The 27,385-nt window shown below is 53.7% G+C and overlaps 1 protein-coding gene across 3 annotated transcripts in view; it reads right to left on the reverse strand.

Moving 5' to 3' along the window:
- Positions 1-3,394: 3,394 nt before the first annotated feature.
- MOB1B (MOB kinase activator 1B) overlaps positions 3,395-27,385 on the reverse strand; it is a 35,177-nt gene continuing 11,186 nt past the window's right edge. For all 3 annotated transcript variants that reach the window (XM_068153750.1, XM_068153749.1, XM_068153752.1), the window contains exons 2-6: positions 15,252-15,418; positions 11,820-11,913; positions 8,333-8,466; positions 4,605-4,768; positions 3,395-3,705 (exon numbers count right to left, since the gene is read on the reverse strand). In XM_068153750.1, coding sequence (XP_068009851.1) covers positions 3,628-3,705; positions 4,605-4,768; positions 8,333-8,466; positions 11,820-11,913; positions 15,252-15,306 — 525 coding nt within the window. In that variant the 5' untranslated portion in view covers positions 15,307-15,418 and the 3' untranslated portion in view covers positions 3,395-3,627. The remainder of the gene's footprint in view (positions 3,706-4,604; positions 4,769-8,332; positions 8,467-11,819; positions 11,914-15,251; positions 15,419-27,385) is intronic.

Below are 27,385 nucleotides of genomic sequence, written 5' to 3' on the forward strand. Positions count from 1 at the left end.
GTCTGAAAGCCTCTGCAAACAGCCTTGCATCCACACCCCCCTGCCCAGCATCAGTGTGGGACACAGTGGCTGAAGGTGGCCAGCTGAGCAGAGCTTGCCCCCTCCCATCTCGAGGTAGTTACCACTATAAGGACTGCCACCCTCTAAGTGCTGGGAGGCAGCTGCCAAGCACCACAAACCAGAGGGCTGCAGGACCCTGCTCCACCAGAAGGGCTCAGGCAGCACTGGTGGCACCCCACCAGCACCTCCTGCAAAGCTCCAAGTGTTGGGCTCCAAGCCCTGGTGCCACAAGAGGGTCCCACTGGAAGGTGAGGTTTGTTCAGGGCTCAGTTCTGGGGTTCAGTGGGGGGGGTGAGGGGCTGTCCTCCCCCCCCAACAAATGCACTGTTTGAGTAACACATTCACTTGATCCACATCCCACGTGGCACCTCATGCCTAGCCCTTACTTCCAGAGCATAAACACAGCAGTGCCTGGTCCCACAGCTCCTGGAAGCAAAGGAAGGGGAAAAGCCAACACACACACCCCCAAAAAAACAACCCCAAACCAAAGCAAAAGCTACAAACAGCACTGGGCTCCTACAGCCCAAGCACTGCATGCAGAGCTTTTCCTCTTCTCACTTTCAGGTGTTGTAGCATCCATGTGTTCACACAGCTGGCAGGCAAATCATGATCTCCAAGCTTTTAGTACACTGCCTAGGAACTGCTCTCTGCAGGTGTCTCCTACTAGCTGGATGCTAAATGCCACAAACCCCCCACATTTCTGTGGGACTTCCCTCCCCCCTTAATACCTTCTCAGCTGGCTGAGCTGCAGCAGAGGCCTCTGAATGTCTGGAATTGGTTATTTAATGAAAAACAAAACACCCCAGCCTTCCACAGCAGGAGGGCACCGGAAATGAGACCCTGGGAGGGCTCCAAGCAAATCCTCACCTCTTGAATGCTTCCCCTCTGCTTTTCCTTGCTGGCACCTGACACCAACCCAACTGACATCTGATGGAGGACACATCCCAGGGAGCATCTTGGAGCAGGTTTCAGCCACCCTAAATACTTCCCTTCTGCTTTTCCTTGCTGGCACCTGACACCAACCCAGCTGACACCTGATGGAGGATCTCTCCCAGCTAGCATCTTGGAGCAGGTTTCTGCCACCCTGAATACTTTCTTCTGCTTCTCTTTGCTGGTACCTGATACCATCCCAACTGAAATCTGATGGAGGATCTCTCCCAGCTAGCACCCTGGAGCAGGTTTCTGCCACCCTAAATACTGATGATGGAGGTTTCACCCTAAATACTTCCCTTCTGCTTTTCCTTGCTGGCACCTGACACCAACCCAACTGACATCTGATGGAGGATCTCTCCCAGGTAGCATCTTGGAGCAGGTTTCTGCCACCCTAAATACTTCCCTTCTGCATTTCCTTGCTGGTACCTGACACCAACCCAACTGACACCTGATGGAGGTTATCCCCCACTTAGCGCCTTGGAGCAGGTTTCTGCCACTCTCACTCCCAGTGTGCTACCAGCAGCTCCAGCACTGATCAAAAAGCTCCTCTCCAGGAGGATTATCAGCACAGACACAGTCACATGCAGCCTCTTCAGCACTGACTCAACTCAAAGCAGCTCTCATTAGAATGCTGACAATGTTTTTAGTACCACACTGCACCTGCAGCGCTCTTCAGGCCAGAAAATGTCAGTGGTTGAAGGCTCCTCAGAGAGCAGCAGGCTAAAAGGCTGGGTGGGGGAAGAGTACATCCTCAAATCCAGCTTCCTGCATGCCTGGAGTCTGAGTTTGGGGCAGTTCAGCTGCTTTTGGTGGATGCTGACTGCAGAGGTGAACTCCTCCCAGGTACAAAACAGGAGGCTGGAGAGGCAAAGCCACGAAGCCCAGGGTGGGGAAGGCCACACTCTGATTCAGTTTCCCCAGGGGCTCCACTCCCTCCCCAAATTCACCACTATCTTCCTCATCACTCTTCCCACCTGCTGCAGCTGCATGGAGAGATGGGCTGCAGCTTTAAATGGGAGGGGGCTGAACCCCATCAGACCAACCTAACTCCAAGGTGCTCCATGGAACTCTCTTCCTTCCAAGACACATTTCCTGCTCCTCCACAGAGCCAGGCCTTTTATTCACAGCTCCCCACCACCGCTTCACTGGTGACTTCCCAAGCCCAGATTGCTCTTGCTGTTGCCCACCCCAGTGCATATTGGTTTCTCCCCCTGCCTGTATTTGTGCAAACTAGAAGAGCTCATTTGGCAAACACCAGGAAACCTCACAAAGTGACTGACCCAAGCTGACAGCTTGTTAACAAAAGACCCCAACCCCACACAACAGCAAAACACAGAAAGCAACTAGGAGAAGCCAAACCCTAATGGCCAGAGGGGCACAAACCCCACTTGCCAAGCAGAGCTGGCCACAGGGGCACAAACCCCACTGGCCAAGCAGAGCTGGCCACAGGGGCACAAACCCCACTTGCCAAGCAGAGCTGGCCACAGGGGCACAAACCCCACTGGCCAAGCAGAGCTGGCCACAGGGGCACAAACCCCACTGGCCAAGCAGAGCTGGCCAGAGGGGCACAAACCCCACTTGCCAAGCAGAGCTGGCCACAGGGACACAAACCCCACTGGCCAAGCAGGGCTGGCCACAGGGACACAAACCCCACTGGCCAAGCAGGGCTGGCCACAGGGACACAAACCCCACTGGCCAAGCAGGGCTGGCCACAGGGACACAAACCCCACTGGCCAAGCAGGGCTGGCCACAGGGGCACAAACCCCACTAGCCAAGCAGGGCTGGCCACAGGGACACAAACCCCACTTGCCAAGCAGAGCTTGGGCCATCACCTTTGTGGGGTTTCTTTTGGCTTTAGCAACTGGAGCTTCCTCCTCAACTTCTCTTCAGGAGAAACAGCTAAGGTCTGCAAAACAAAACCCCAACTTCTCTATTCACCTCTAAAAAAATAAGATGAAGTTATCTGTATTAAAAGCTGGAGATCACTGATTGCCCTAAGTTATGGCTTTTGTCTTTGTTTTAGTGTAAGCACATTTGTAACTATCAGTAAGTGTCCTGGGTGTTAGCTGAGGGTTGGTTTCCAGCAATGTTCAGTGTTCTCTGTGTGTGTGTGTGTGCTTTGCACCTCAGAAGTGAGTCTGCCAAGGCACTTAAGAGCATGTAAGCAAAAAGTTCTTTGAAGGGGCTTGATGAGAATGGGCTGCCACTGCCACAATGCAAAGAACCCATCCACCAGCACAGTCAATCCCCCAAAACCCAAGCATCTTTTCCTGTGTGAAACGCTCAGCACCTGCTAAAATCCCACAACAACGAACAGCGACGATCAGGAAAGGAAGAAAAGAAAGGGAGAAAGGATAAAAACACTAAGGAAAAAAAACCCCAAATCAAATCCAAAGAGTAATAAAAAAAACCAGAGGAAGGTATTTACCACTGGGTCACTGACAGAGGAAAGCTCTCCCCTGGGCAAAGCACAGGGAGGAGATTCTTGGCTGTCACCAGGAACAGCACAGGGGCCTTGCTCCCTTGGGTTTTGTTGTTAAAAAAAAGAAGATACAAACCAAACCAAACTGATAAAAACCAAATACTCAAACTCTTGCTTAAAGCAACAAGGGACTTGGAGAACTCCTCCTCCTTTTATCTGTCCTTGGAGGTGAGTTTTTCAATCAGTTCTTGCAGCGGTGCGAGCTCTCTCCTCTCGATGAGGTTGAATTCCTGGGGGAAGGAGGAGAAGGCAGAGTTTGTGGCTTCATGGAATGGGCTGGGCAGGAAGAGGCCTGCAGTATCATCCAGTCCCAACCCCCCTGCCATGGGCAGGGACACCTCCCACCAGCACAGGCTGCTCAAGGCCTCATCCAGCCTGCCCTTGAACACCACAGCCTCCCTGGACAACCTCTTCCAGTGTTTCCCCAACCTCACTGTAAAGAGCTTCTCCCTAAGCTCCAGTCTAAGCCTCCCCCAAATCCTCCCTTCCACCCACTGCCCCTCATCCCATCACTACAAGCCCTTGCAAAAAGTCCCTCCCCAGCTTTACTGTACCTTCCTTGAGGCACTGGAAGGCTGCTCTAAGGTCTCCCCAGAGCCTTCTCTGGAGAGATGGGAGGGAGGGAGGGATGGCCAGAAAACACACAAAGATGGAGTAAAACACCACCTTAGGGTCCTGGAGTGGGTGAGCCTCCTCCCAGCACACCAGGAGTTGTGTGAAGGGGCACTACTTCCACAGGACCATAGAACTGTTAGGGTTGGAAGGGACCTCAAGGCTCATCAGGCTCATTCAGGCTGGATGTGAGGAGGAAGTTCTTCCCCTGAGAGTGGTGAAGCCCTGGAATGGGTTGTCCAGGAAGGTGGTTGAGGCCCCGTCCCTGGAGGTGTTTAAGCCCAGACTGGAGGAGGCTCTGGCCAGCCTGATCTAGTGTGGGGTGTCCCAGCCCATGGCAGGGGGGTTGGAACTCGATGATCTTTGGGGTCCCTTCCAACCCTGACTGATACTCTGATACTATCCAGTCCCAGCCCCCTGCCATGGGCAGGGACACCTCCCACCAGATCAGGCTGCTCAGAGCCATTCCTTTTTTGCAGGGAGGAACTGCAGCCATCATGCTGCTGGCCACACTCACCTGAACAAAGAATATAAAGTGCTTGAAGGAAGTGTTAAGGTGAGCCTCTTCCTGCAGCTGGATGACTGGGTCAAAGTGCTGGTGGTAAATGTGAGCGTAGACTCGGAAGAGCCGCTTCAAAATCGTCTTTGCCACTGACATGAAGTTCTTTGGGAAGGGAACACCTGGGGATCAGGAAGCAGAGGCTTCATTGGAGCACACCCATGGCACACTCAGCTCCCTGCAAAGCCATTAGAAGCCAGGCCTGCACAACAGGGGCTGCTCCAGCTGTAAGCCACAGGGCTGAAGCACAAGCAGCTGACAGGGAGCAGAGGGGAGGTTTGTGCTGCCCTTCAGCACACCAATGGCTCCAGGTTAAACCACAGAGTGGTAGGGGGTTGGGAGGGACCTCTGGAGACCATCCAGTCCAGCCCCCCTGCCAAAGCAGGGGCACTTAGGGCAGGTCACACAGGAACACATCCAGGTGAGGCTTGAAAGGCTCCAGAGATGGAGACTCCACAGCCTGCTCCAGGGCTCCAGCAGCCTCACACCAAAGAAGTTTTTCTTCCTGTTGAGGTGGAACTTCCTGGGTTCCAGTTTGTGTCCCTTGCCCCCTGTCCTGTCACAGAACACCAGTGCACAGAGCCTGGCCCCTTCTTCTAGGCCCACACCCTTCAGCTCTTGATAGCCATTGATCAGATCCCCCTCAGCCTTCTCTTCTCCAGACCAAGCAGCCCCAGGGCTCTCAGCCTTTCCTCACAGACTACATTTCTCTGCTGGACCTTCCTGAATCCAGCTGCTAAATCTTCTTATGCTTCAAAACAGCTCCCTGAAGAACCTTCCCTGACTGTGACTCAGACACCTCTGCCCTTCCAGGGGCATTCAGATCCATCAGGTAAGTGCTGTGCCTGCCTGGCCTCTGACTGCCAGCCAGGGAGGCTCTGCAGGCTCCGAGTCTCACCAACAGGTCTGCTCTCTTGTGACACAAGACACATTATGTTAATGTCCCTTGAGGACAGGCTGAGGGAGCTGGGGCTGGCTGGCCTGAAGAGGAGGAGGCTGAGAGGAGACCTCAGTGCTCTCTACACCTCCCTGAAAAGAGGCTGGGAGTGAGGCTGGTGTTGGCCTCTTCTCCCAAGCAACTAATGACAGGACAATAGGCAGTGGCCTCAAGCTGCAGCTGGGGGAGGTTAGGCTGGATATTAGGAACAATTTCTTTGCTGCCAGAGTGGTCAGGGGTTGGAAGAGGCTGCCCAGGGAGGTGGTGGAGTCCCCATGCCTGGAGGTGCTGGAGAAATGAGCAGATGTGGCACTTTGGGTCACGGGGGTGCTGGGTAGAAGGTTGGACTCCCTGATCTCAGAGGTCTTCTCCAACCTTAATGATTCTAACAGCTCTGTGCCCACACCCAAGAGCGCACAGGACACTCCAAGGGACACCAAGTACTTTGTGGAGGCAACTGAAAGCACTTTTGCTATCAGCCAGTGAGCTGTACCCTTCCCCTGGCTGAAGTGCCAGCAGAAACAGGCTCTCCTCCACCTCTCAGCACAGACTCCTGGCTCCATCCTGCCCACCCCTCAGCCTGGGGCTGCTGCTTTGTGAGCAGCCTGCTGAAGTACTCTGAGAGCTGCTGCTTTCAGTCACTTCAGTGCCAAGGACCCAGGGCAGGCAAAATCAGTTTCAGGAGCAGACTGTGTCAGTGCACAACCTGTGTTACATTTGCTTAGGAAACAGCAACCAGCTGCTGGGAGCTACTGGGAGCTTCAGCTGACACATCTGCAGGCTAAGGAAAGATATGTATCAGCCACCTAAACCTGAGATTAAACCTGCCCAGCCTCTCCTCATGCAGCATTTTCCCAGCCAGCTTAGCTCTGCTGCACTCTGGAGCCCTGCCTGAAGGCCAGAGCCCCAGGCTGGGTGGTGTAAGCCACTCAGGGTCATGCTAAAGCTTCAAAAGGCCCAGCAAGAGGATTTCCATCCTCTGCTTAAGTTTGCCCTGCTTCTGGGTACATCACATTGCCTTCACTGGCTGCTGCATCACTTGGGAAGGTCACATGGAGCTGGTTGTCTGCTCTGAGGTTGCTTCTGAGGCCTTACCTTTCAAAAATGCAGCCTAGATGAGGAGTCCAAGTAACCTCCTAAACATGAGTTCAATGTTAGCTGTCATTGCTTGGTATCATTCCTTGCAGTGGACTTCTACCCCAGCTCTTGATCCCTACTCTGAGACACTAAAAGCAGTGTCCCAGCAGGCAGAGAAACCCTGCTCATACCTGCTGGGCACCCAGGATCCAGCTTGTTGTCACCCAAACCAGCCTCTTCTGCCTGTCTGCCTGAAGAGCCTCACTGCAAATGTGTCAAATGCCTCAGAGACACTCACAAAAGGGAAGCAGTTAAGAGATCTCCCTTCCTTTTGCCACAGCCTCTGAGCAGTGGTGTGCTGGACAAGTGCCAGTGAGGAGCCTTACAACAAACACTCCTTGCTGCCTGTAGAAGCTGGGTGCTCTTCTTTCCCCTTATCCTTTCCAAACTGCTGGCTGTTCAGCATGGCCCTCCTGCTTCTCTGGTAGAAACCTCATCAGAACACCCTGCTCTGCCCTGCCTCCAAGCACCCAGCTCTCACCTCTGCCACTCAGTACCAGCAGAGGTTGGGGACTGACCTGCTGGAGAGCAGCACAGGGGCAAGGGACCTGGGTCCTGGTGGACAGCAGGATGCCCATGAGCCAGCAGTGTGCCCTTGGGGGCAAGAAGGCCAAGGGCATCCTGGGGTGGATTGGAAGGGCTATGCTGAGCAGGTCCAGAGAGGTTCTCTTTCCCCTCTACTAGGCCCTGGTGAGGCCACTTCTGGAATACTGTGTCCAGTTCTGGGCCCCTCAGGTCAAGAAGGACCTCAGGGAACTGCTTGAAAGAGTCCAGAGCAGAGCCACAAAGCTGCTGAAGGCAGTGGAACAGCTCCCTGCTGAGGACAGGCTGAGGGAGCTGGGAGCAGAGGAGCCTGAGGGCTGCCCTCACTCCTGTTGATCAAACTGTGCAGGGCAGTGGTGGGAGGACAGAGCCAGGCTCTGCTCAGGGATGCCCAAGGACAGCACAAGGGGCACTGGGGGCAGGCTGGAGCAGAGGAGATGCCACAGGAGCAGAAGGGGAAACCTTTCCCCTGTGAGGGTGCTGGAGCCCTGGAGCAGGCTGCCCAGAGAGGTTGTGGAGTCTCCTCTGGAGAGATTCCAAACCCACCTGGATGTGTTCCTGGGTGCCCTGCCCTGGGTGACCCTGCTCTGGCAGGGGGGGTTGGACTTGACTTCAGAGGTCACTCCCAAGCCCTGCCATGCTGTGACTCTGTGTGTGAAGTTCAAGGAGGCAATTCAGCTTCTTGGGAGGGATGGTCCAGGGGAGCAAACATTTTCCCTGCATCAAGAAGCTGCCAATTACTGATTGTGAGACTTGGAGAGCCTCTGCCTTATTTCCAAGGAAGCAATCTAGTGCTGCACACGAAGGGATGTCAGGCTGCTCCAGAGCTGCTCAGCAGGGCCAGCATTTCCTGCACTCAGCACTGTGCTGGGTGCCTGTCAGGAGTGTTCACAGCCCCTGGCTCAGAGGTCACACACCACCACACAAACTTCCTCTGAGAAGCTCCAAGTGCCTTTCCAGGTCACCTTTCCCAGCTGCCCAACTTAGCACTCATGCTGTAAAGCTTGGCCTGCCCTTGTGCCAAGTGCCATCCCAACACACAGTCCCCATTCCACTTGAGTTACTTTACCTATTTTGGAAGGAAAGAGAGTTTCATCATCCAGCTGGTCCTGGACCCAAGTCATCAGGTAATCAATGTACTTTGGAGCTGAGCACTTGATTGGTTTCTTTATGTTTGTCCCATCTGCCCAGTGGTACTCATATCTGGGTTGGGACAACAACAACAAGCAGCAGAAGACATTTCTTAACACAATGAATCATTCAGCTCAAGGCCTGGAAGGCTGCTCTTCCTGCTCTGCTCCCCTCTGCTCCCACACCCTCCCCACAGCCCTTCCTGCAAACAAAGGGCCACATGCTCCTCAGCCAGCTGCAGCTGCCCTGCACCATTCTCCCCACTGCTTTAGCTGGGCTCTCTTCTGAGCTCTGGGAAGGCCTTGAGAAAAATCAGGCATCCTCCACCATGCAGCCCACCCCACAGCACAGCTCCTCAGCACACTGCACACAGCAGCCTGTGGTCAAAGCTGCAGCCTTGCACATCCATGGGAGCCTTCCAAACCCTGAGAGGCCAAGAGCTGCTTAGTCTTGAAGGCTTTCTCCCTCCCCCCACCCCCCCAGATTAAAACATGACAGCCTGCTGAAGTGAAACATCAAAGTTAGATGAGAGTCTCAGCCAGAGGAAAGCTAAGCTCCAGGGGTCAAACCTGACTGCTTTCTAACAGCTCTGTCCCTGCAGACATTCAAGAAGGCTGCAGGGGGACTGCTTGCAGAGGCCTGAAGTGAGATGAGAGGTCTGAAATCAGAGGAGATTGAGATTGGATGTGAGGAACAAGCTCTGCACCAGGAGGCTGCTGCAACACTGCAACAGGCAGCCCTGGGAAGTAGCTGAGCTTCCATCCCTGGAGGTATTCAAGGTCAGGCTCAAGAAGACTCTGAGCAACCTGCTCTAGTGGAGGATGTCCCTGCTGGCTGCAGGGGGTTGGACTGGCTGAGCTTTGGAGGTCTCTTCCAGCCAACCCACTGCAGGAATCCATGGCTCTGACAGCATCCCCTGGCACCAGCACACACAAATCATTTGTGTCTTTAAACAGAAGCCCCAACTATGCTCCTCACACCAGAGAGCATCCCTGAGTCCAAGCCATCACAGGACCAGCTCCTCCACCAAGCACTTCCACATGGCCCCCAAGGAAATCCCCCAAAGCAGACAACCCCAGCAGAAGCCCCCTGGCTGCCTGCCTTTCAGCCCCCCACTTCTGATCCTTCCACGGCAGCCATCTGGGCTCACTCCCCACCTGTGTGGGGAGTGCTCCACAACCCCTAGGGAGAAGATCACCTAATTAAGAGCCTGGCAGAAAGCATCTCCCAGCCTCCAGCACCTCTGTTCTCCTCTGACTCCTGACTGTTTGCACAGGGCATCCATTTCTGTCAGCTTCTCACTCCTCTTTGGAGAGAAAGAAACTCTTTAGCCTGGCAACCAGACAGCTAAGCCTTTAATGATTAACCTCCACCCCCAAACAACTGCTTCTCAGGAGACAGACAATGAAGCAAAGCAACATTTTCATGCCCTGATTTCATACCCAAGAGTCTGTTCTGCATGCCAAAGCACCAAGCAGACAAAGGGCTGTGTCATTGCACAAGCTTAGCCCAAAGTCCTTCTGCTCAGTGGCAAACTCCTACTCCTTTTGTGTGCTCCCCACATCCCTGCTCTGCAGCAGCAGCTCTGCCTGCCCACGCTGGGCTTGGCATTCAGCAGTGTCCATTTTTAGGTTAAGAACCCAGGGCCAGAGCTTCTCTTGCTCCCTCTGCCTGCTCCTGCCTTGCACAGCCCCTGCCCACTCCACCTTGCAGCCTTCTGCACAGCCTCAGCTCTCCAGCAAGTGCTGCCTGCAGGCACTCACAACAATAGCACTCCAGGAGAGGAGGAAGGGAGGAAGGGAGGAAGGGACTGGTTCTCCTGAGTCTGGTTCTCCTGATTCTGGTTCTCCTGATGATTCAGCTAAGATTTGGCAGTCATTTACAAGGAAGCAGTGCCCCCCTCACCACTTGCTTAGAGGGCAGAAGAGAATAGAATTAACCAGGTTGGAAAAGACCTCAGAGATCATCCAGTCCAACCTCTCACCCAGCACCATCTGATCAACTAACCCAAGGCACCAAGTGCCTCAGCCAGGTAGGAGAGCCCTGCAGAGGGACCTTGCCAGGCTGGACAGATGGGCAGAGGCCAAGGGCAGGAGATTGAACACATCCAAGTGCCAGGGGCTGCACATTGGCCACAGCAACCCCAGGCAGTGCTACAGACTGGGGTCAGAGTGGCTGAGGGCAGCCAGGCAGAGAGGGACCTGGGGGTGCTGGTTGATAGTAGGCTGAACAGGAGCCAGCACTGTGCCCAGGGGGACAAGAAGGCCAAGGGCATCCTGGCCTGCAGCAGGAACAGTGTGGCCAGCAGGAGCAGGGAGCTCATCCTGCCCTGTGCTCAGCACTGCTCAGGCCACACCTTGAGTCCTGTGTCCAGCTCTGGGCCCCTCAGGTTAGGAAAGATGTTGAGCTGCTGGAAGGTGTCCAGAGAAGGGCAACAAAGCTGGGGAGGGGTCTGGAGCACAGCCCTGGGAGGAGAGGCTGAGGGAGCTGGGGTTGCTTAGCCTGCAGAAGAGGAGGCTCAGGGGAGACCTTCTTGCTCTCTCCAACTCCCTGAAGGGAGGTTGCAGCCAGGTGGGGGTTGGTCTCTTCTCCCAGGCAGCCAGCACCAGAACAAGAGGACACAGTCTCAAGCTGTGCCAGGGGATGTTCAGGCTGGATGTTAGGAAGAAGTTCTTCCCAGCAAGAGAGATTGGCCATGGGGATGTGCTGCCCAGGGAGGTGGTGGAGTCCCCATCCCTGGAGGTGTTTAGGGGGAGCCTGGCTGAGGCACTTGGTGCCATGGTTGAGTTGATGAGATGGTGCTGGGTGAGAGGTTGGACTGGATGATCTCAAAGCTCTTTTCCAAGCTGGTTAACTCTATTCTATACTTCAAAATTTCCCTCTTTGGAAGCCACTGAGCAAGGGAAAAAGAGAAACCAAGCAGACCAACATTGGGTGTCTGTACAAAAGCAAGAATCAAAGGAGTGAAACTGAACTGAGGGACAGGGACTCCTTCTGTTTCTATCCACACTACTAAGAACTGCAGCCAAGATTACTTCTCTAAGAAGACAGACTTTTGGGAAGCCCTGGTTGGACCCTTGCACATAAAAGCTTCCAATCTGAGGTTTCAGGAGCTCTCATTAACATTTCAGAGCAACAAAAAGGAAGGAAGGAGAAAGGAAAGGTTTGATAATCTAGAGATAAAACCCAACCAACCAAGGCACCAACTAAACAAAAAGAGCCACCCTGCACCCCCAACCTTTCCACTCCCCACTCCCTTAAAGCTTCAGAGTTGTTTGTCCTCCACAGGTTACAAGTTGTTCCAACCCCAGAAGTGATCCTATCTGTGCCCCCCCTCCCCCAACTGAGCTCATCTGAAGTCTGCACATGCAAAAACCACCTCCACAACTGCAGCTCCCTCACTGATGTGCCAAGAGTGGTCTTACTTGGGGCCAGCAGACATCACAGGGCAGCTCTCCTCCGTGCAGAAGTCTGTGATGGTTCCATAAAGCATATTGATCTGGTTGAAGAAGTCGACAGCTGGAAGGCATTGAAACAGGCATCAGTGAACCCTGCAGGGAGATGGCAACACCAGCTCCCCACAGCCTGCATCTGCTGAAGGGGCACCTGCAGGAGGGAAGACTCTGGGGGGAACTTAGAGCTGCCTTCCAGGAGCTGAAGGGATCCTCCAGGAAGGCTGCAGAGGGTGCCCAGGGACGGGACAAGGGAGAATGGTTTGAAGCTGAGGGAAAACACTTGAAGGTCTCTTCCAACCTGGTCTGGTCTATTCTGTTCTAAAACAGGGTCAGACTGGAGCTGAGGAAGAAGTTCTTCAGTATGAGGGTGGTGAGATTCTGGTGCAGAGACAAACAGCTCTGCTGCCTTGAAATGGAGACTGAGATCCCTAATGCAAGCACTAGCAGGTTTGAAGCTGAGGGAAAACAGGGTCAGACTGGAACTGAGGAAGAAGTTCTTCACCATGAGGGTGGTGAAACTCTGGTGCAGAGACAAACAGCTCTGCTGCCTTGACATGGAGACTGAGATCCCAAATGCAAGCACTAGCAGGTTTGAAGCTGAGGAACAAATTCTGCACTATGAGGGTGGTGAGACTGTGGTACAGAGACAAACAGCTCTGCTGCCTTGAAATGGAGACTGAAATCCCTAATGCAAGCACTAGCAGGTTTGAAGCTGAGGCAGAGCAGGGTCAGATTGGAGCTGAGGAAGAAGTTCTTCAGTATGAGGGTGGTGAGACTCTGGTGCAGAGACAAACAGCTCTGCTGCCTTGACATGGAGATTGACATCCTTAATGCAAGCACTAGCAGGTACCTGTACTGTATGTAACTGAATGCTGAAGGAAAGGGAGGGGGGAAACCTGCAGCTCCCCTCCCTGATTTTGCCAGAGCATCAACTCAAAGCTGACACAAACATCTCAACACAGCTCCTGTTCAGCAGAGGCAGGATATGAGCTACAACTGGCGTGCAACTTCTTTGGTATTCAAAAAGGGAAGCAAGTAAGAAGTGGTGCTACATGCACCCAGCACACCTCATCTGCTGGAACAAGGCCTGCTGGCTGCTTTTTCACCCCCTGCACAGCAACAGCAGAAAACAGCACTGGGACCTCAGAGCTGCATTTCAGTATCTGAAGGGGACCTACAGGAAGGCTGCAGAGGGACTGCTCAGAAGGGCCTGTGGGGATAGGATGAAGAGCAATGGTTTGAAACTGAAGCAGAGGAGATTTAGGTTGGACATCAGGAGGAAGTTCTGCACAATGAGGGTGGGGAAATACTAGAACAGGTTACCCAGGGATGTGGTTGAGGTTCCAGACCCTGGAGACACTCACGATCAGACCTGATGTGGCCCTGGGCAGCCTCATCTAGGTGGAGATGTCCCTGCTGACTGCAGGGGGGGTTGGACAAGATGACCTTTGAGGGTGCCTTCTAACCCAATGCAAGCTGTGAACCTGTGGAAAGGTTGATACAAAAGCTGCAGAGGAGCAGGAGGGCTCCCAGGGGCTGCTTGGGCAGGGGGAGGAGGCAGTTAACACCAAGGGCAGCACGCAGCGGCTGCGGGCAGCCCTCCTCTCTGAAGCGCACACAGGAACTGTTAATTAAGTTTCCATTCCCTGCTCCCAGCAGAAACCACAGCCCAATGTTTGCTTCGAGGCAGGCATGCTCAAAAAGCCCACACAGCCCCTGACAGGCTGACTGATGGCTGTGAATCCCACACTCACAAGTCTCCAAGGCCAGGAGGCACAGCCCAGCCCAGCAGGGTGTGACAAACAGCACGGCGGCAAGAGCCTCCTTCAGCAGCGTGGGGAAAGGTCTACAGGGGCTCTGAGGGGTTTCATCTCCTCCTTTCACTCACTGTTCTCTGCACTTCAAGGCCTTAGATGGTTTTTCCAAGTGCTCTTCCTCATCAGAGAGCACTCTGTCTGCTGTTCTGCCACAGAGATGGGTGAGATGTTCTCCTGAAACCAACTCTTAGCACTTTCAAAGGGAACTCAGAACTGCCTGTGCACTTCTCACCCTGACTTGGAAAGCATGCTTGAACAAAACAAAACAGAAAGGTCCACTTGCACATCAGCCCAGCTCCCACAAGACAGCAGCAAAGCTGAAGGGGATCTTAAAGGCCTTTTTCTACCTTCAGTGATTCTGCTAAGAGCAGAGCACGTTTGTTGCTGCCCTCTCGCTGTTCTGAAAGGCAGAAGAGATCAGTGGCAGCAAGTCACACCTTTGATGGCCTCAGTAGATGGTCGACAGAAGGGGCTCACAGCTGCCATTAACTGGTACTAGGTGTGGGAAAGGGAAGCTGGACATGAAGGGAGCACATTAACATGAAGCATTCAAACCCCCCCCAGCTGCAGGAGGCGTGAGGAGGGGCTAGCACCCCACAGCATGCAGCTGGTACCACCAGGCAGCTCCCACTCCTTTCTGAAGTGCTTTGCTGCTCTTACCACCCAGCTGACTCTCAGCTAGGTCATTTGGGAAGGGCAAGACACTGCTGCCATGCAGGAGAGAAGAGCTGTGGAGTGGAGGAATCACCAAAAGGGAAGGCTGCCAGCGAGATCTGAAGCAGCTTTTGTAATGCTTACTCATAAAATGGGTTGGGTTTGGTGGCTCTTTTCCCCTTCTAGACAGTTGTGCAACACACTGTGAATCAACTGTTCTATAAGCATGGCATCAGCAATTTCCACATTCCCTGGATGCAGTGGCAAGCCACATGCCAGAGCATCCTGTGGCTAATTAAAACAGGAAGGTTGAGTGACAGTTTCACTTCCCAAGCGTGGCAAAGGGCAAGGAGAAACTGAGAGAGCCACAGAAGCCATCAGAAGTGCCACGGGGGTTAAGTCTCCTCCCCCTGCTATCAGGTGATAGGAGGAGAGGCAATGGCCTGAAACTGTGCCAGGGGAGGGTTAGGTTGGAGAGGAGGAAAAGTTCTTTGCTGCAAGAGTGGTCAGGGATTGGAAGAGGCTGCCCAGGGGGGTGGTGTCCTTGGCTAGTCCCACAGCAGCACAGAGGGAAAGGAGCCCCTGGCTGCTGCTTTGGTTTCCCAAGCTTTAGCCTGCATTTGAGTTCAACACACCAGCTTTTCCCTCCTGTTGTTTAACTCTGTCTAGAGATGATGCTGAAGGATGTGGTGCAGTAGTGGCCCTGGCAGAGTCAGAGAAGGGTTGGACCTGCTGATCTTGAAGGTCTTTTCCAACCCCGGGGGACTCCTACCACATTCCCCTCTCCCCACGTACAGCAAGGTGATGCTCACGGGACAGAAGAGCAAACCCTGCTAGAAAGGAGCACACAGTTGTCCTCCCATAGCTGTCAGCCCACATTCAACACCCTCCTTATGAAAGGGAGAACACCAACAAGGGTAAACCAACTTACTGTTCACTGCAACCCACTCGTTTAAGTCCTCCCCCTCGGGCAGCATGACAGCCATGCGCAGATTGCCGCTGCCCAGCGTGGCCTCGGCGTGCTTCAGCAGCTCATACTGGTGAGAGCCCTCTGGAATGTTCTTCTTTGGCTTGAAGGTTTTGGAAGAGCGACTGCCACTGTGGAAGGGAGAAGCAAGAGTCACACCACTCGTGGGGAGGGAAGGCAACAAGAGAGGAGTGGGTAAGCCACCGGCGAGCACAAGGTTCAGGCGAAGTACTTCGGTTGGGTCGGAAGGGACCTGAAAGCTCAGCCAGTCCCAACCCCCTGCCATGGGCAGGGACACCTCCCACCAGCACAGGCTGCTCAAGGCCTCATCCAGCCTGCCCTTGAACACCACAGCCTCCCTGGACAACCTCTTCCAGGGTTTCCCCAACCTCACTGTAAAGAGCTTCTCCCTAAGCTCCAGTCTAAGCCTCCCCCAAATCCTCCCTTCCACCCACTGCTCCTCATCCCATCACTACAAGCCCTTGTAAAAAGTCCCTCCCCAGCTTTACTGTACCTTCCTTCAGGCACTGGAAGGCTGCTCTAAGGTCTCCCCAGAGCCTTCTCTGGAGAGATGGGAGGGAGGAATGGCCAGAAAACACACAAAGATGGAGTAAAACACCACCTTAGGGTCCTGGAGTGGGTGAGCCTCCTCCCAGCACACCAGGAGTTGTGTGAAGGGCCACTACTTACACAGGACCATAGAACTGTTAGGGTTGGAAGGGACCTGAAAGCTCATCCAGTCCCAACCCCCTGCCATGGGCAGGGTCACCTCCCACCAGCCCAGGTCACTCCAGACCTCATCCAACCTGGCCTTCAACACCTCCAGGGAGGGAGCATCCACAAGCTCCCTGGGCAACCTGTGCCAATGTCTCTCCACCCTGTCAAGAATTTCTTCCTTATCTCCAGTCTCAATCTGCCTTCCTCAAGCTTTAATCCATTTCCCTCTCATCCTAGCACTGCAAGCCCTTGCAAAAAACAACCCCAAGCCCTTGTATTTGCCACCACCAATTCCTAATCCAAGAGGAACCAACTTGACAAAGACTTCTTGCAGTTCCAGGATGTTTTGCTCCCTTCACCCCCACATCCACCAGCTCCAGCAAACCATGCCCTGCTGCTTTTCTAGGTAAGCAGAGCTGCAGCAGTGCCAGATGCAGCTCAGCCAAGCACTAAATGAGGCAATGTGTTTGAAGGGCTTGAGTCAGGGAGCTGGGATGAGGCTGGAAGCCTGGCAGGGAAGCCACACCTGCCAGCCACTTGCCTCTGCCACAAGCCCACGCAGCGCTGGGCCTGCTGGAGACGTCACAACCTGCTTGTAAGCAAGGGCCCAACATCTCCTCCAGAGCTGATCATGTCACCTCCTCACCTGCTGACAGGGAGGGGTTTCATGATGCAGATGCTGCTGGCTCTTCTGCTTTAGGTTAGCAGAATGATGTTCCCAGAGGAAAGGAAGGTTTTTCCAGGCACCCTGCTCACACCACGCTGCAGCAACAGCCCACTTCGGCTTCAGACAGAGCCCTGGCAGATCTTCTGCAATCAGAGCTGCTAAATATGCAGCCCAAACTCTTGAGACACTTCTTGTTAACTGCAGCAAAGGAGCCACTTGAACCTTAGCAGCTCAGAGAGGCACTTGGGCAGGCCTGGCTTAGGCCTCCTAGCCCCCAAGTGTTTGCACACTGGAGTCTTTCAGTGGAGCTTTTTATCTGCTCCTGGGAAATCTGCTCCATGCCCAAGCAAAGCTGAGTCAAACCAGGAAAGCTTAGGCTCCTTATGGATAAAACTTCAGGCTTCACAGCTTGTTCTTGCCACAGAACTAACCTCAAGCTCTTATCTGCTGTTGTGTCTAACAGTTCACACTGACAAACAAAGAACCTTGCCCTGAGCTCAAATCCTACTCTGACCCAGGCTGCCAACTTATCACTGAGTTACTGAGTGTTCCAAAGCCTTGCTCCAGCCCGTCCTGAGGAACAAAGCCAGACCAAGATATGCCATAACTCACTACAGCACCTTAAACTAATGCAGTACTTCTGAAGTGATCACTGTGCATTGGCTTAGAGGGAGGAGGAGAAGAGGAGATGCCACACCAGAGAGGAGGAACTCAGGAACACAGTGCTGCAGTTCCTGTACATCATTTCACCCAGGGCTCACCAGTGGATTGCTTGATCAGACACTGGAGAGGACAGAACCTTGCCCTGGGGAGTAGTAAATACAGAAGGCTGCAGTGGCACCACTCTCAGGACACACTTGCCCCCTGTACTCCAAGTGGCCTCTGATGCCAAGGCTGTAGGGTATCATCCTCTCTCCCCTTGAGGGAATGTAGGAGTAGCTAAGCCCTGCAAGCACAGCTCTGCTTCTCCCAGCAGCTTTCTCCACCACAAGCATTCACCTCCATGGCCCAGCTGAAATCAGCCCTGGAAGTGTCTGAAAAAGCCAAGCTCAAGGCAGCACACAGAACACCTACCTGGGGCATCCTAACTCCTCCTATGCCAGCTCCTGCTTTTTCATCTTCAAAGACCTTTGCAAGCATTAATTAGTCCTCACAAATTACCTTTGAGGTAGGCATCATAGACTCATGGAATGGTTTGGGTTGGAAGGGACCTTCAAGCTCAGCCAGTTCCAGCCCCCTGACACAGGCTGGGACACCTCCCACCAGCCCAGCTTGCCCAAGGCCTCATCCAGCCTGGCCTTGAACACCTCCAGAGAGGAGGCAGCCACAGCCTGCCTGGGCAACCTGTGCCAGTGTCTCCCCACCCTCACTATCAAGAATTTCTTCCTCATCTCCAGTCTCAATCTCCCCTCTCCCACCTCAAAGCCACTGCCTCTCATCCTGGCACTCCAAGCCCTTTTTGTCCCTCCCCAGCTCTCCTGGGAGCCCCTTCAGGTAACAAATTGCCCTTTGGCAACTAGTCCCAGTGCCTCCCCATCATTAGCATCTTACTAAACACAGGGACACTGAGGCAGGGACTCACTGCCACAGACCCACAAGCCAACCCATCAGAGGAGTGCCCAGATTTCAGCTCTGAACCTTCATCTCCTCCTTCCTTCTGTGTCTCTTTGAAACCCCTGCTCCACAGAAACCCTGCAAGGCAGAACCAAATTCCAGGAAAGCAAACATCTCAGGCCTTCAAACAATACTGTGGGGCTCCAAATGATAACATCCTGCTAAGAATAGCCACTTGGGAGTATCACTGTGTTCGTTTCCAGCAGCCAACATGTCAACAGAGAAATTAAAGCGAGAGCCCAAGCTGCTCTTGGGGAACTAAATCAATAGTTGCAGGTTTCAAGGCTTTTTTTTCCCCCTCCCTTCCTTGTGACAAGCCCAGCAGCTGAAAGACCAGCAAGGAAAATGAAGTTGTACATGCTCAAAGTGTGCACTGACAAGCAGTTCAGCCTTTCTATTTATAAACCTGAGCAGTCACAACATCTCAGGGCTGAAGAGAGATGGTGTGCCAGCCAGGCACTGCTCTCCCCAGCTCTTAACAGCACCCAAAAGCCAATTCTTTCCCAGGCAAATTCCCACCCATTGCAGCAAGCCTGCCTCCATCAGGGCACCTGAACTTGGAGCATGGTTCAGGAAGCAAGACTGCAGAACTCTCTGCTCCTTTGAGGCACCACCATGCAGCAGGGTCTAAAGACAAAGCAGGTTAGGGCAGGGAGAGAAGGGCAGCCAAGGAGGTTTCAATCCCAGGCTGAGAGGTTAGGGGGTTACAATAGAATAACAGCAACATGTTCTGTTGCTTCACAGCTCTCCACAGTCCCAAGTTTTGCTCTCCATAAGAGGTAGAGTAGAGTAGAGTAGAGTAGAGTAGAGTAGAGTAGAGTAGAGTAGAGTAGAGTAGAGTAGAGTAGAGTAGAGTAGAGTAGGTTGGAAAAGACCTTTGAGATCATCAAGTCCACCCTCTCACCCAACACCATCTGATCAGCTAAACCATGGCACCAAGCACCCCTTCCAGTCGCAGTCACAGAAAGGTAAGGGCTGGAAGGGACCTCTGAAGATCACAGAATGGGGACCACAGAGATCAACTCCAACCCCCTGCCACAGGCAGGGACACCTCTCAACCAGACTCAGCTGCTCAAGGCCTCATCCAACCTGGCCTTGAACACCCCCAGGGAGGAGGCAGCCACAACCTCCCCGGGCAGCCTGCTCCAGAGTTTCACCACCCTTGTAGTGAAGAACTTCTTCCTCAGCTCCAGTCTAGCCCTGCCCTCCCTCATCTTCAAACCATTCCCCCTTGGCCTGTCTCCAGACACCCTCATGAGAAGTCCCTCTGCAGCCTTCCTGCAGGATCCCTTCAGCTATTGGCAGGCAGCTCTAAGGTCCCCCTGGAGCCTTCTCCTCTCCAGGCTGCACACCCCCAGCTCCCTCAGCCTGTGCTCCCAGCAGAGCTGCTCCAGCAGGCTCACCTCCAGCAGATGCACAGGAACAGCTCCCACCTAACAAAATTAACCTTCACAAACATTAAGCTGTAAAAAGCCTAATTCCCTGCAGGTGGAGAGAAAGAGCCTCTGCCAGCATCCCTGATCCAAGCAGCCAGCCTGGGAAAGAGTCAAGAGCTGCCAAGTCCTCACAGAGCAGAGCTGCCCTCCAGAAGGGGCTCAGAAAGCACTTCCAGGCCAGGGGGGGGGTTGCTTTGCTTTGCTTTGTTGGTTTAAGGAAGAATCAGTTGGAGTGACTTGAAAATACCCCAGCAGCACGGGGTGGTGCCTGCAGCAGCAGCACACACCTTGGCTTCAGCTGAGCCTTCTGTTGTAGGAGCCAGACTGAAAACACTTGGAGCTTGAAGCTTCCCCCTGCAGCTGGCAGAAGAACCACCTCCTAAGCAGCTTACCTCACCTGGAGTGAAGTCAGTGAAGTGAGAAATGTCACCCTTCGAGATGGTGACTGCAGAGAGCGCCTCAGGAAGGCTTCCTCCCCAAGCCAACAGTGCACCTGGGAGCTAAGAGGCTTCCACTCCACAAGGAGCTCACTTCCTGCCTGCCCAAGCCACAGCCAGTTGCCAAGGCTACCAAAGATGCTTTCCAAGCCAAGGAGAGGGAGGCAAAGGACCCCTTCTCTGGTCAGAGCCTGCTCCTCCTGCAGCACTGTCACCAGGAAAGCTGTGGGCAGCCTCTTCCCCTCCCTTCTGCCAAGTAACAGCGAGGCTTCTAGGGTGGAAGCAGTGCCTCCAGCACTGGCAGGGAAATCACTGCACTCAGGAGATGCTTCACAGAATCCCAGAATGGAAAGGGACCCCAAGGACCCTCTGGTCCAACCTTTCTAGGTGATAGCAGCCAGGCACCACTGGTGTCCCCCAAGGATCAGTGCTGGGCCCCATGCTCTTTAGTATCATCACTGATGACCTGGAGGAGGGGATGGAGTCCATCCTCAGTAAGTTTGCAGCTGACAGCAAGCTGGGGGCAGGAGTTGAGCTGTTAGAGGGTAGCAGAGCTCTGCAGAGGGACCTTGCCAGGCTGGGCAGATGGGCAGAGGCCAAGGGCAGGAGACTGAACACATCCAAGTGCCAGGGGCTGCACATTGGCCACAGCAACCCCAGGCAGTGCCACAGGCTGGGGGCAGAGTGGCTGAGAGCAGCCAGGCAGAGAGGGACCTGGGGGTGCTGGTTGATAGTAGGCTGAACAGGAGCCAGCAGTGTGCCCAGGGGGACAAGAAGGCCAAGGGCATCCTGGCCTGCATCAGGAACAGTGTGGCCAGCAGGAGCAGGGAGCTCATCCTGCCCTGTGCTCAGCACTGGTTAGGCCACACCTGGAGTCCTGTGTCCAGCTCTGGGCCCCTCAGGTTAGGAAAGATGTTGAGCTGCTGGAAGGTGTCCAGAGAAGGGCAACAAAGCTGGGGAGGGGTCTGGAGCACAACTTGCTCCCATTTTCACCTCTCAATGCCTCAGGTGAGGGTTCATTAAAACCTGACTTCCCCTTCTTGGGGAAAAACCAAACCACACTTCCCTGGAAAAATCCCCTTCCTAGACTGAAGTTCCACACAGGATGGTATGAGAAGGTGGATGAAAAAGTCCTCCCCTCATCAAAAAGCAGAGGAGTCATGACACACAAGACTCTGCAGGTTAGAAGAGCAGAAGTTTATCTGATGACTCACAGCCAGGGAGGAGAAAGCAGTTTAAGGTAGCCTTAAGGAATGGTTTTGCTTTTGCTAGTCCCAGGCAGTGTTGGAAGCTGTCACAACATGCCCCCATTCCTGAAAGCCTCCTGCCTTGGTCCCGTTTGAAATGCACACCTCAGAGTCAGGGACAGCAGGCCAGCAGGGGATCCAGCAGCTGCAGCCCAGCTGAAGGTAAGCTCTTCCTGGCTGTGCCTCGGGGAGTGGCTGCTCCTTGGAGGGAGGCCATGGGACACATGCCCTGCTTGCCCTGCAGCAGCACACTCCATGCCCAACCCACAACGGTGCTAGGGGGGGCCACAGGTCGTGTTCTAGCTGAGCCAGGCAGCCACCTACACTTCCCTCCTCTCCACCTCTGTGGGCTCAGGAGGTGCCTGTAAAGAAGGGGAAGGTGTCCAGAGAAGGGCAACAAAGCTGGGGAGGGGTCTGGAGCACAGCCCTGGGAGGAGAGGCTGAGGGAGCTGGGGTTGCTTAGCCTGGAGAAGAGGAGGCTCATGTGGCAATGCCAGCCACGAGCAGTGTGAGCAATCTGGCAGTGCAGGCTCCCCAGCTCTCCTGTAGCCCTTTCAGGTACTGGAAGGCTGCTCTGAGATCTCCCTGGAGCCTTCTCTTCTCCAGGCTGAACAATCCCAACTGCCTCAGCCTGTCCCCAGAGGGGAAGTTCTGCAGCTCCCTCTGTCCTCCTCCGGACCCCCTCCAGCAGCTCCCTCTGTCCTCCTCCGGACCCCCTCCAGCAGCTCCCTCTGTCCTCCTCTGGACCCCCTCCAGCAGCTCCCTCTGTCCTCCTCTGGACCCCCTCCAGCAGCTCCCTGTCTCTCTTACGCAGGGGGCTCCAGAACTGCAGTGCTCCAGGTGAGGTCTCACCAGAGCAGAGCAGAATCACTTCTCTCACACTTTTGACACAGCCCAGGATGCCCCTGCAACACTTCTTAACAACAGATTCCTGCATGCTCCATACACATTGACCTGCAGAAAGACCCAACCCTGGGAGACCTGCAGCCCAGATCAGCTCAGATGACCTCCCTCTGCTTTGTCACAAGAGACAGACCCACGAGCACAGGCAGGAGGAAGAACCTTTGAGGAGTTTGTTTTCAGGAGCAATTCTTAAAAGGAGGCACTTGGATGCTTCCAAGGAACTGTGAGGTTCTGAAGGGAAACCATTGCAGAGGGGGAAGCTGCTTGGTAACACATGTGGGAGTGAGGATGACACAGCACATGTTCTGCAGAGGCATAGGGACACGGAAAGCAGCTTCAGACGACTCCAAACGTCAGCAGAACACAGGGGAATGCAGCAGGGAGCTTTTCTCCTTTTTAAGAGGGAAGCAATGACACTGAAATCCTGGCCTGGCAAAGTGAACACCACCAAGAGAGGGAAAGAAACCGGCCACAGAGCATGAGCACACACAGATCAGCAGGGATCACAGCCACAGAGCATCACGAAATCCTGGAACGGCGCGGGGCTTGGAAGGGACCTCTGGAGATTCAGTCCAACCTCCCTGCCAGGGCAGGTCACCCAGCAACACAGCCAGGTGGGGCTTGAAAGCCTCCAGAGGAGACTCCACAGCCTGCCCCAGCAGCCTCACACCATGGAAGTTCTTCCTCCTGCTGAGGTGGAACTTCCTGGGTTCCAGTTTGTGTCCACTGCCCCTTGTCCTGTCACAAGACACCACTGCAGAGCCTGGCCCCTGCTTTTGGATGCCCACCCTGCAGAGATTAATGGGATGAAGCTGGAGGTGGGGAGGTTCAGGCTGGAGGTGAGCAGGAAGTTCTTCCCCATGAGAGTGGTGAAGCCCTGGAATGGGTTGTCCAGGGAGGTGGTTGGGGCCCTGTCCCTGGAGGTGTTTAAGCCCAGGCTGGATGAGGCTCTGGCCAGGCTGATCTAGTGTGGGGTGTCCCTGCCCATGGCAGGGGGGTTGGAACTGGATGATTCTTGTGGTCCCTTCCAACCCTGACTGATGCTATGATACTATGAACTCAAGCAGGTATTTGCCCACCTATGATCTCTTTGCTGCAGCACCCTCTCAGGCTGGTCAAACAAGGACAGAAGTGTGCCACGTAAAAGCTCTATGCTCCTTTCCCTAGCACAGTGTTCTCCCTGCTGCAGAGACTTCCTTACACCCAGCCAAAAAAATCTGTGTGTGCCTTTGCATTCCTGATGCCCTCTGCATCACCCAGCTTCACCTGCTGGGAGGAGTCACACCCTCTAAATCCATTTAAGCAAGGAGGAAGCAGAGCTCTTCAGCAAGTGATCCACGAGCTGCTGAGGATGATGAATTGCAGCAATAAAAAGCTTGGCTCTGGTATCAAATTAGATCCTTACTTATACACCAAATATAGTGCTTGGAGAACATGCCTCAAGAGCATGGATGGGTTCCCAAAATGCTGATCAGTGCTTTGGAAAACCAATGCCCTCTGAATGACTAAAGCAAATCCAGTCAGGCAAGCTAAGGAATCACAGCAGGGCAGCTGAGAACACAGAAAGGCTCCAGGGTCTGAGAGCTTGCAAGCCCTTGAAACACAACACACACAACAACCTGGGGCTGTGGTTAGGAAAAAGGCAAAGCTAAAGGTGAAACCAACTAGATTGTGAAGGGGAGGAAGCCACTTGGGCACTGCAGGAGGGGCTGCCTTTCCTTGGAGCCCCCCCAGACAAAACAGGTTGATGATATCGACACGGCAAACGAGAAACCCCGGGGCAGCTTCCCAACAGAAAAGCTCCAAGCAGGTCTCTAAGATTCCACTCAGCCTTCAATGAGTAGCTACAAGGGGTCTGAACTCAGGAAATAACCAGCAGCAGAGGCAAGAAATAACACCCAGAACAACAGGAAGAACTGGCCAGGAGGCAGCAGTGAATAATCTAACAGCCTTCCAAAAATACACTGCATTATCTCACCACCAAGCCTTGCTTACACAGCCCCCAGGTCCTACCCACTGCTCCACGTCCCGGCTCTACGCTCAGCCAAACTTGCCTCCAGCAGGTGAAGCCTCCTCAGGAAAATCCACCTGAGGGGGAACCACAGCTCCTGCACACACAGGGCAGCAGATCTTTCCACTCATCCAAGCTTGTGCATTTGACAGCTGAGGCCACAGCTCAGTGGAACTGCTCAGGGGTGAATTTAAGCTAGAGACCTCTCTTCTTCTCCACTCACACTGCAGCAGCAATCCCACAATGCTGCAATGGCTTGGATTGGAAGGGACCTGAAAGCTCATCCAGTTCCAACCCCCTGCCATGGGCAGGGACACCTCCCACCAGCCCAGCTTGCTCAAGGCCTCATCCAGCCTGGCCTTGAATGCCTCCAGAGAGGAGGCAGCCACAGCCTCCCTGGGCAGCCTGTGCCAGTGTCTCCCCACCCTGGCTGGCAAGACTTTCTTCCTCCCCTCCAGCCTCAATCTCCCCTCAAAGCCATTGTCCCTTGTCCTGTCACTGTAAGCCCTTGCAAAAAGTTGCTCCTCAGCTCTCCTGTGACCTCCCTTCAGGTATTGGAAGGAATTTCAAGGAGAGCTGTCAGCCACAGGAGGGAATAACATTAACAGGACATCAGAGACACTTCAGCATCAGAACAAGCAGCGTTTGCTTACCACAAAGTATGACAAGCAGAAGGCACAGCGATGCTGCCCTGATCCCTGCACCCTGAACACTCAGCAAGCCCCTAAAACAACGACTCCATTCAAGCAGAAGCCAGGCTGAGCTGCTGAGGTCGGCAGGAGCAAAACCAACACAAAGTATCAGCTGGCAAAACCAAACCTCGGTTGGTTCACTGAGGTCAGCACGGGGAAGCCTCCCACTCATTACTGGGGTTGAAATGATTTCTGTGCCAAAAACAAACCCAACCCCCCCAAACAACAGATGTCTCAATCTTCAGCAAGAGAAGGAACTCAGCAAAGCTCACTTAAGCTCACTTCTTCTCTTTGTCATGAAGAAAGGAATTAAGACTTGTGATAAAGACAATAAAGCCAGGCATTAGGAGGCCTTAAGCTGCAGGATGTTCCTCACCAAGGAAGGGATCCAGATTTCCTGTGTCAGGAGGGCTCTTATTTCTAGGACACCAGCAATGAACTCTGGAGGTGAACTACCAAATTTCAAGGTGAAGTGCAACGACAGAATCACCAAGGCTGGGAGAGACCTCAAAGATCATCAAGTCCAACCTGGCACCACAGACCTCATGGCTAAACCATGGCACCAAGGGCTACATCCAATCCCCTCTTGAACACCTCCAGGGATGGGGACTCCACCACCCCCCTGGGCAGCACATCCCAATGGCTAACAACTCTCTCAGTGAAGAACTTTCTCCTCACCTCCAGCCTAAACTTCCCAGCTTGAGACCAAAAAGACCCAAGCAAGCATGTGGAAGAGAAGCAAACTCCACCTAACACTCAGCTGAAATATGGCTAGGATCACAGGAGGTATGCAAGAATAACAAAAGGAATGGATTCCTGCCAAGGAACAGCTGGGAACTGGAGAAGGAGGAGAAGAGGGGGAAGAAGATAGAGGTGTCCTCAAAACAAAGCAGAAGGAAAGCTGGGATGAGAAGAGAGGAGAAGGTCAAAGCTGGATTTCCAGAGGAATGCCTAAAGATAGAACAAAGGAAGAAAGACCATTCCCATTTGCAGGCTGTATCACAGTCACTGAAGTAAGGCCACAGATTCACAGAATGGGTTGGGTTGGAAGGGACCTGAAAGATCATCCAGCTCCAACCCCCTGCCATGGGCAGGGACACCTCCCACTAGCCCAGTGTGCTCAAGGCCTCATCCAGCCTGGCCTTGAACACCTCCGGGGGGGGGCAACAGGTTAGAAACACTCCTTAAAGCCTGTGAGGAGCAATGAAGCTGTAGTCAGTCAGAAGTGAGAAGGGAGCCTTTGCACATGGAACCCCCAGCACTCCCCAAACCAAAGAGCAGCCAGGGCACTGCAGCCTGATCAGAAGGGGCTCAGTTTACAACTGCTGTTTACATCCTGTGGTCTGGGTTGGTTTGTGGGTCAAAGGCTTATTGACAGCTTTGGCAGCAGCAGCGTTCCTCCTGCTTGCAAGGGAAGATGTAAAGTGGCTGTTTAATAGTGGCAGCTATTAACTTCTCAAAGGAAAACAGCAACTTCATTCTGTCAGCCCTGGCCATTAAGCATTACCACACTGCAGCTCTTAAGTCACCCTCAGTGGGACAAATGCTTCCCATACTTCATCCTTTTCTCAAACAGGATAAAAAAGAAGTATCACTTCTCTCTCCAGACACAGGGCAGCCTCAGATGCAGCTGTGGCCCCTGGTCTGTCCCTGTGGTGGCTGTCTGTTGCCGTAACGAGGTCCTAAATCCGAAGCCCTGACAGAAAACCACCGAGGGCTTTTGGCACCTCTTCAAGACTACAAACCCATTCACTTCAGACAAATCCTCCCCTGAAAGTGAGCCTTGTTCCACCACTCTTCTGGCTGACAAATGTAAATAGCTAATTGCAGAGGTTCACTTCAGCTGCAAACACAAAGAGAGGAGGACAAACAAGGGAAAACAATCGTGGCATAAAAGCAAACAATTAGGAAGCAATTAAGGCTGGACATCAGAGCCATGTAGTAAACACGAGTTTCACACTGAACAATGCCTTTCTGGCTATGGAGTTGGGTTTTTTCCACACCAAACTACTGCTTCTCCACTGAGAAGGAAGCCTCTAAGAGCACTGGATACACAGACTGCAACTTGGCTGGAAGGGACCCTCAGAGAGCATCTTGCCCAACCCCCTGCAGGCACCAGGGACACCTCCAACTAGATCAGGCTGCCCAGGGCCACACCAAGTCTGATCTGGAATGTCTGCAGGGATGGGAGCCTCAGACACATCTCTGAGCAACCTGATCCAGTATTTCACCACTCTCATTGTGAAGAACTTCCTCCTGATGTCCATTTAAAAGCACCGATCACTCACTCCAACTCACACATCAACTCATCAGCAACTTCACCTTCCCCAAAAGAGAGTACTGGCAGCAAAAGGCTTTTTTCCAAGGCAATGCC

Source organism: Melanerpes formicivorus, unplaced genomic scaffold (assembly GCF_026170545.1).
Source record: "Melanerpes formicivorus ecotype bairdi unplaced genomic scaffold, bMelFor1.0.p_v2 SCAF_27, whole genome shotgun sequence".
Lineage (NCBI taxonomy): Eukaryota > Metazoa > Chordata > Aves > Piciformes > Picidae > Melanerpes > Melanerpes formicivorus.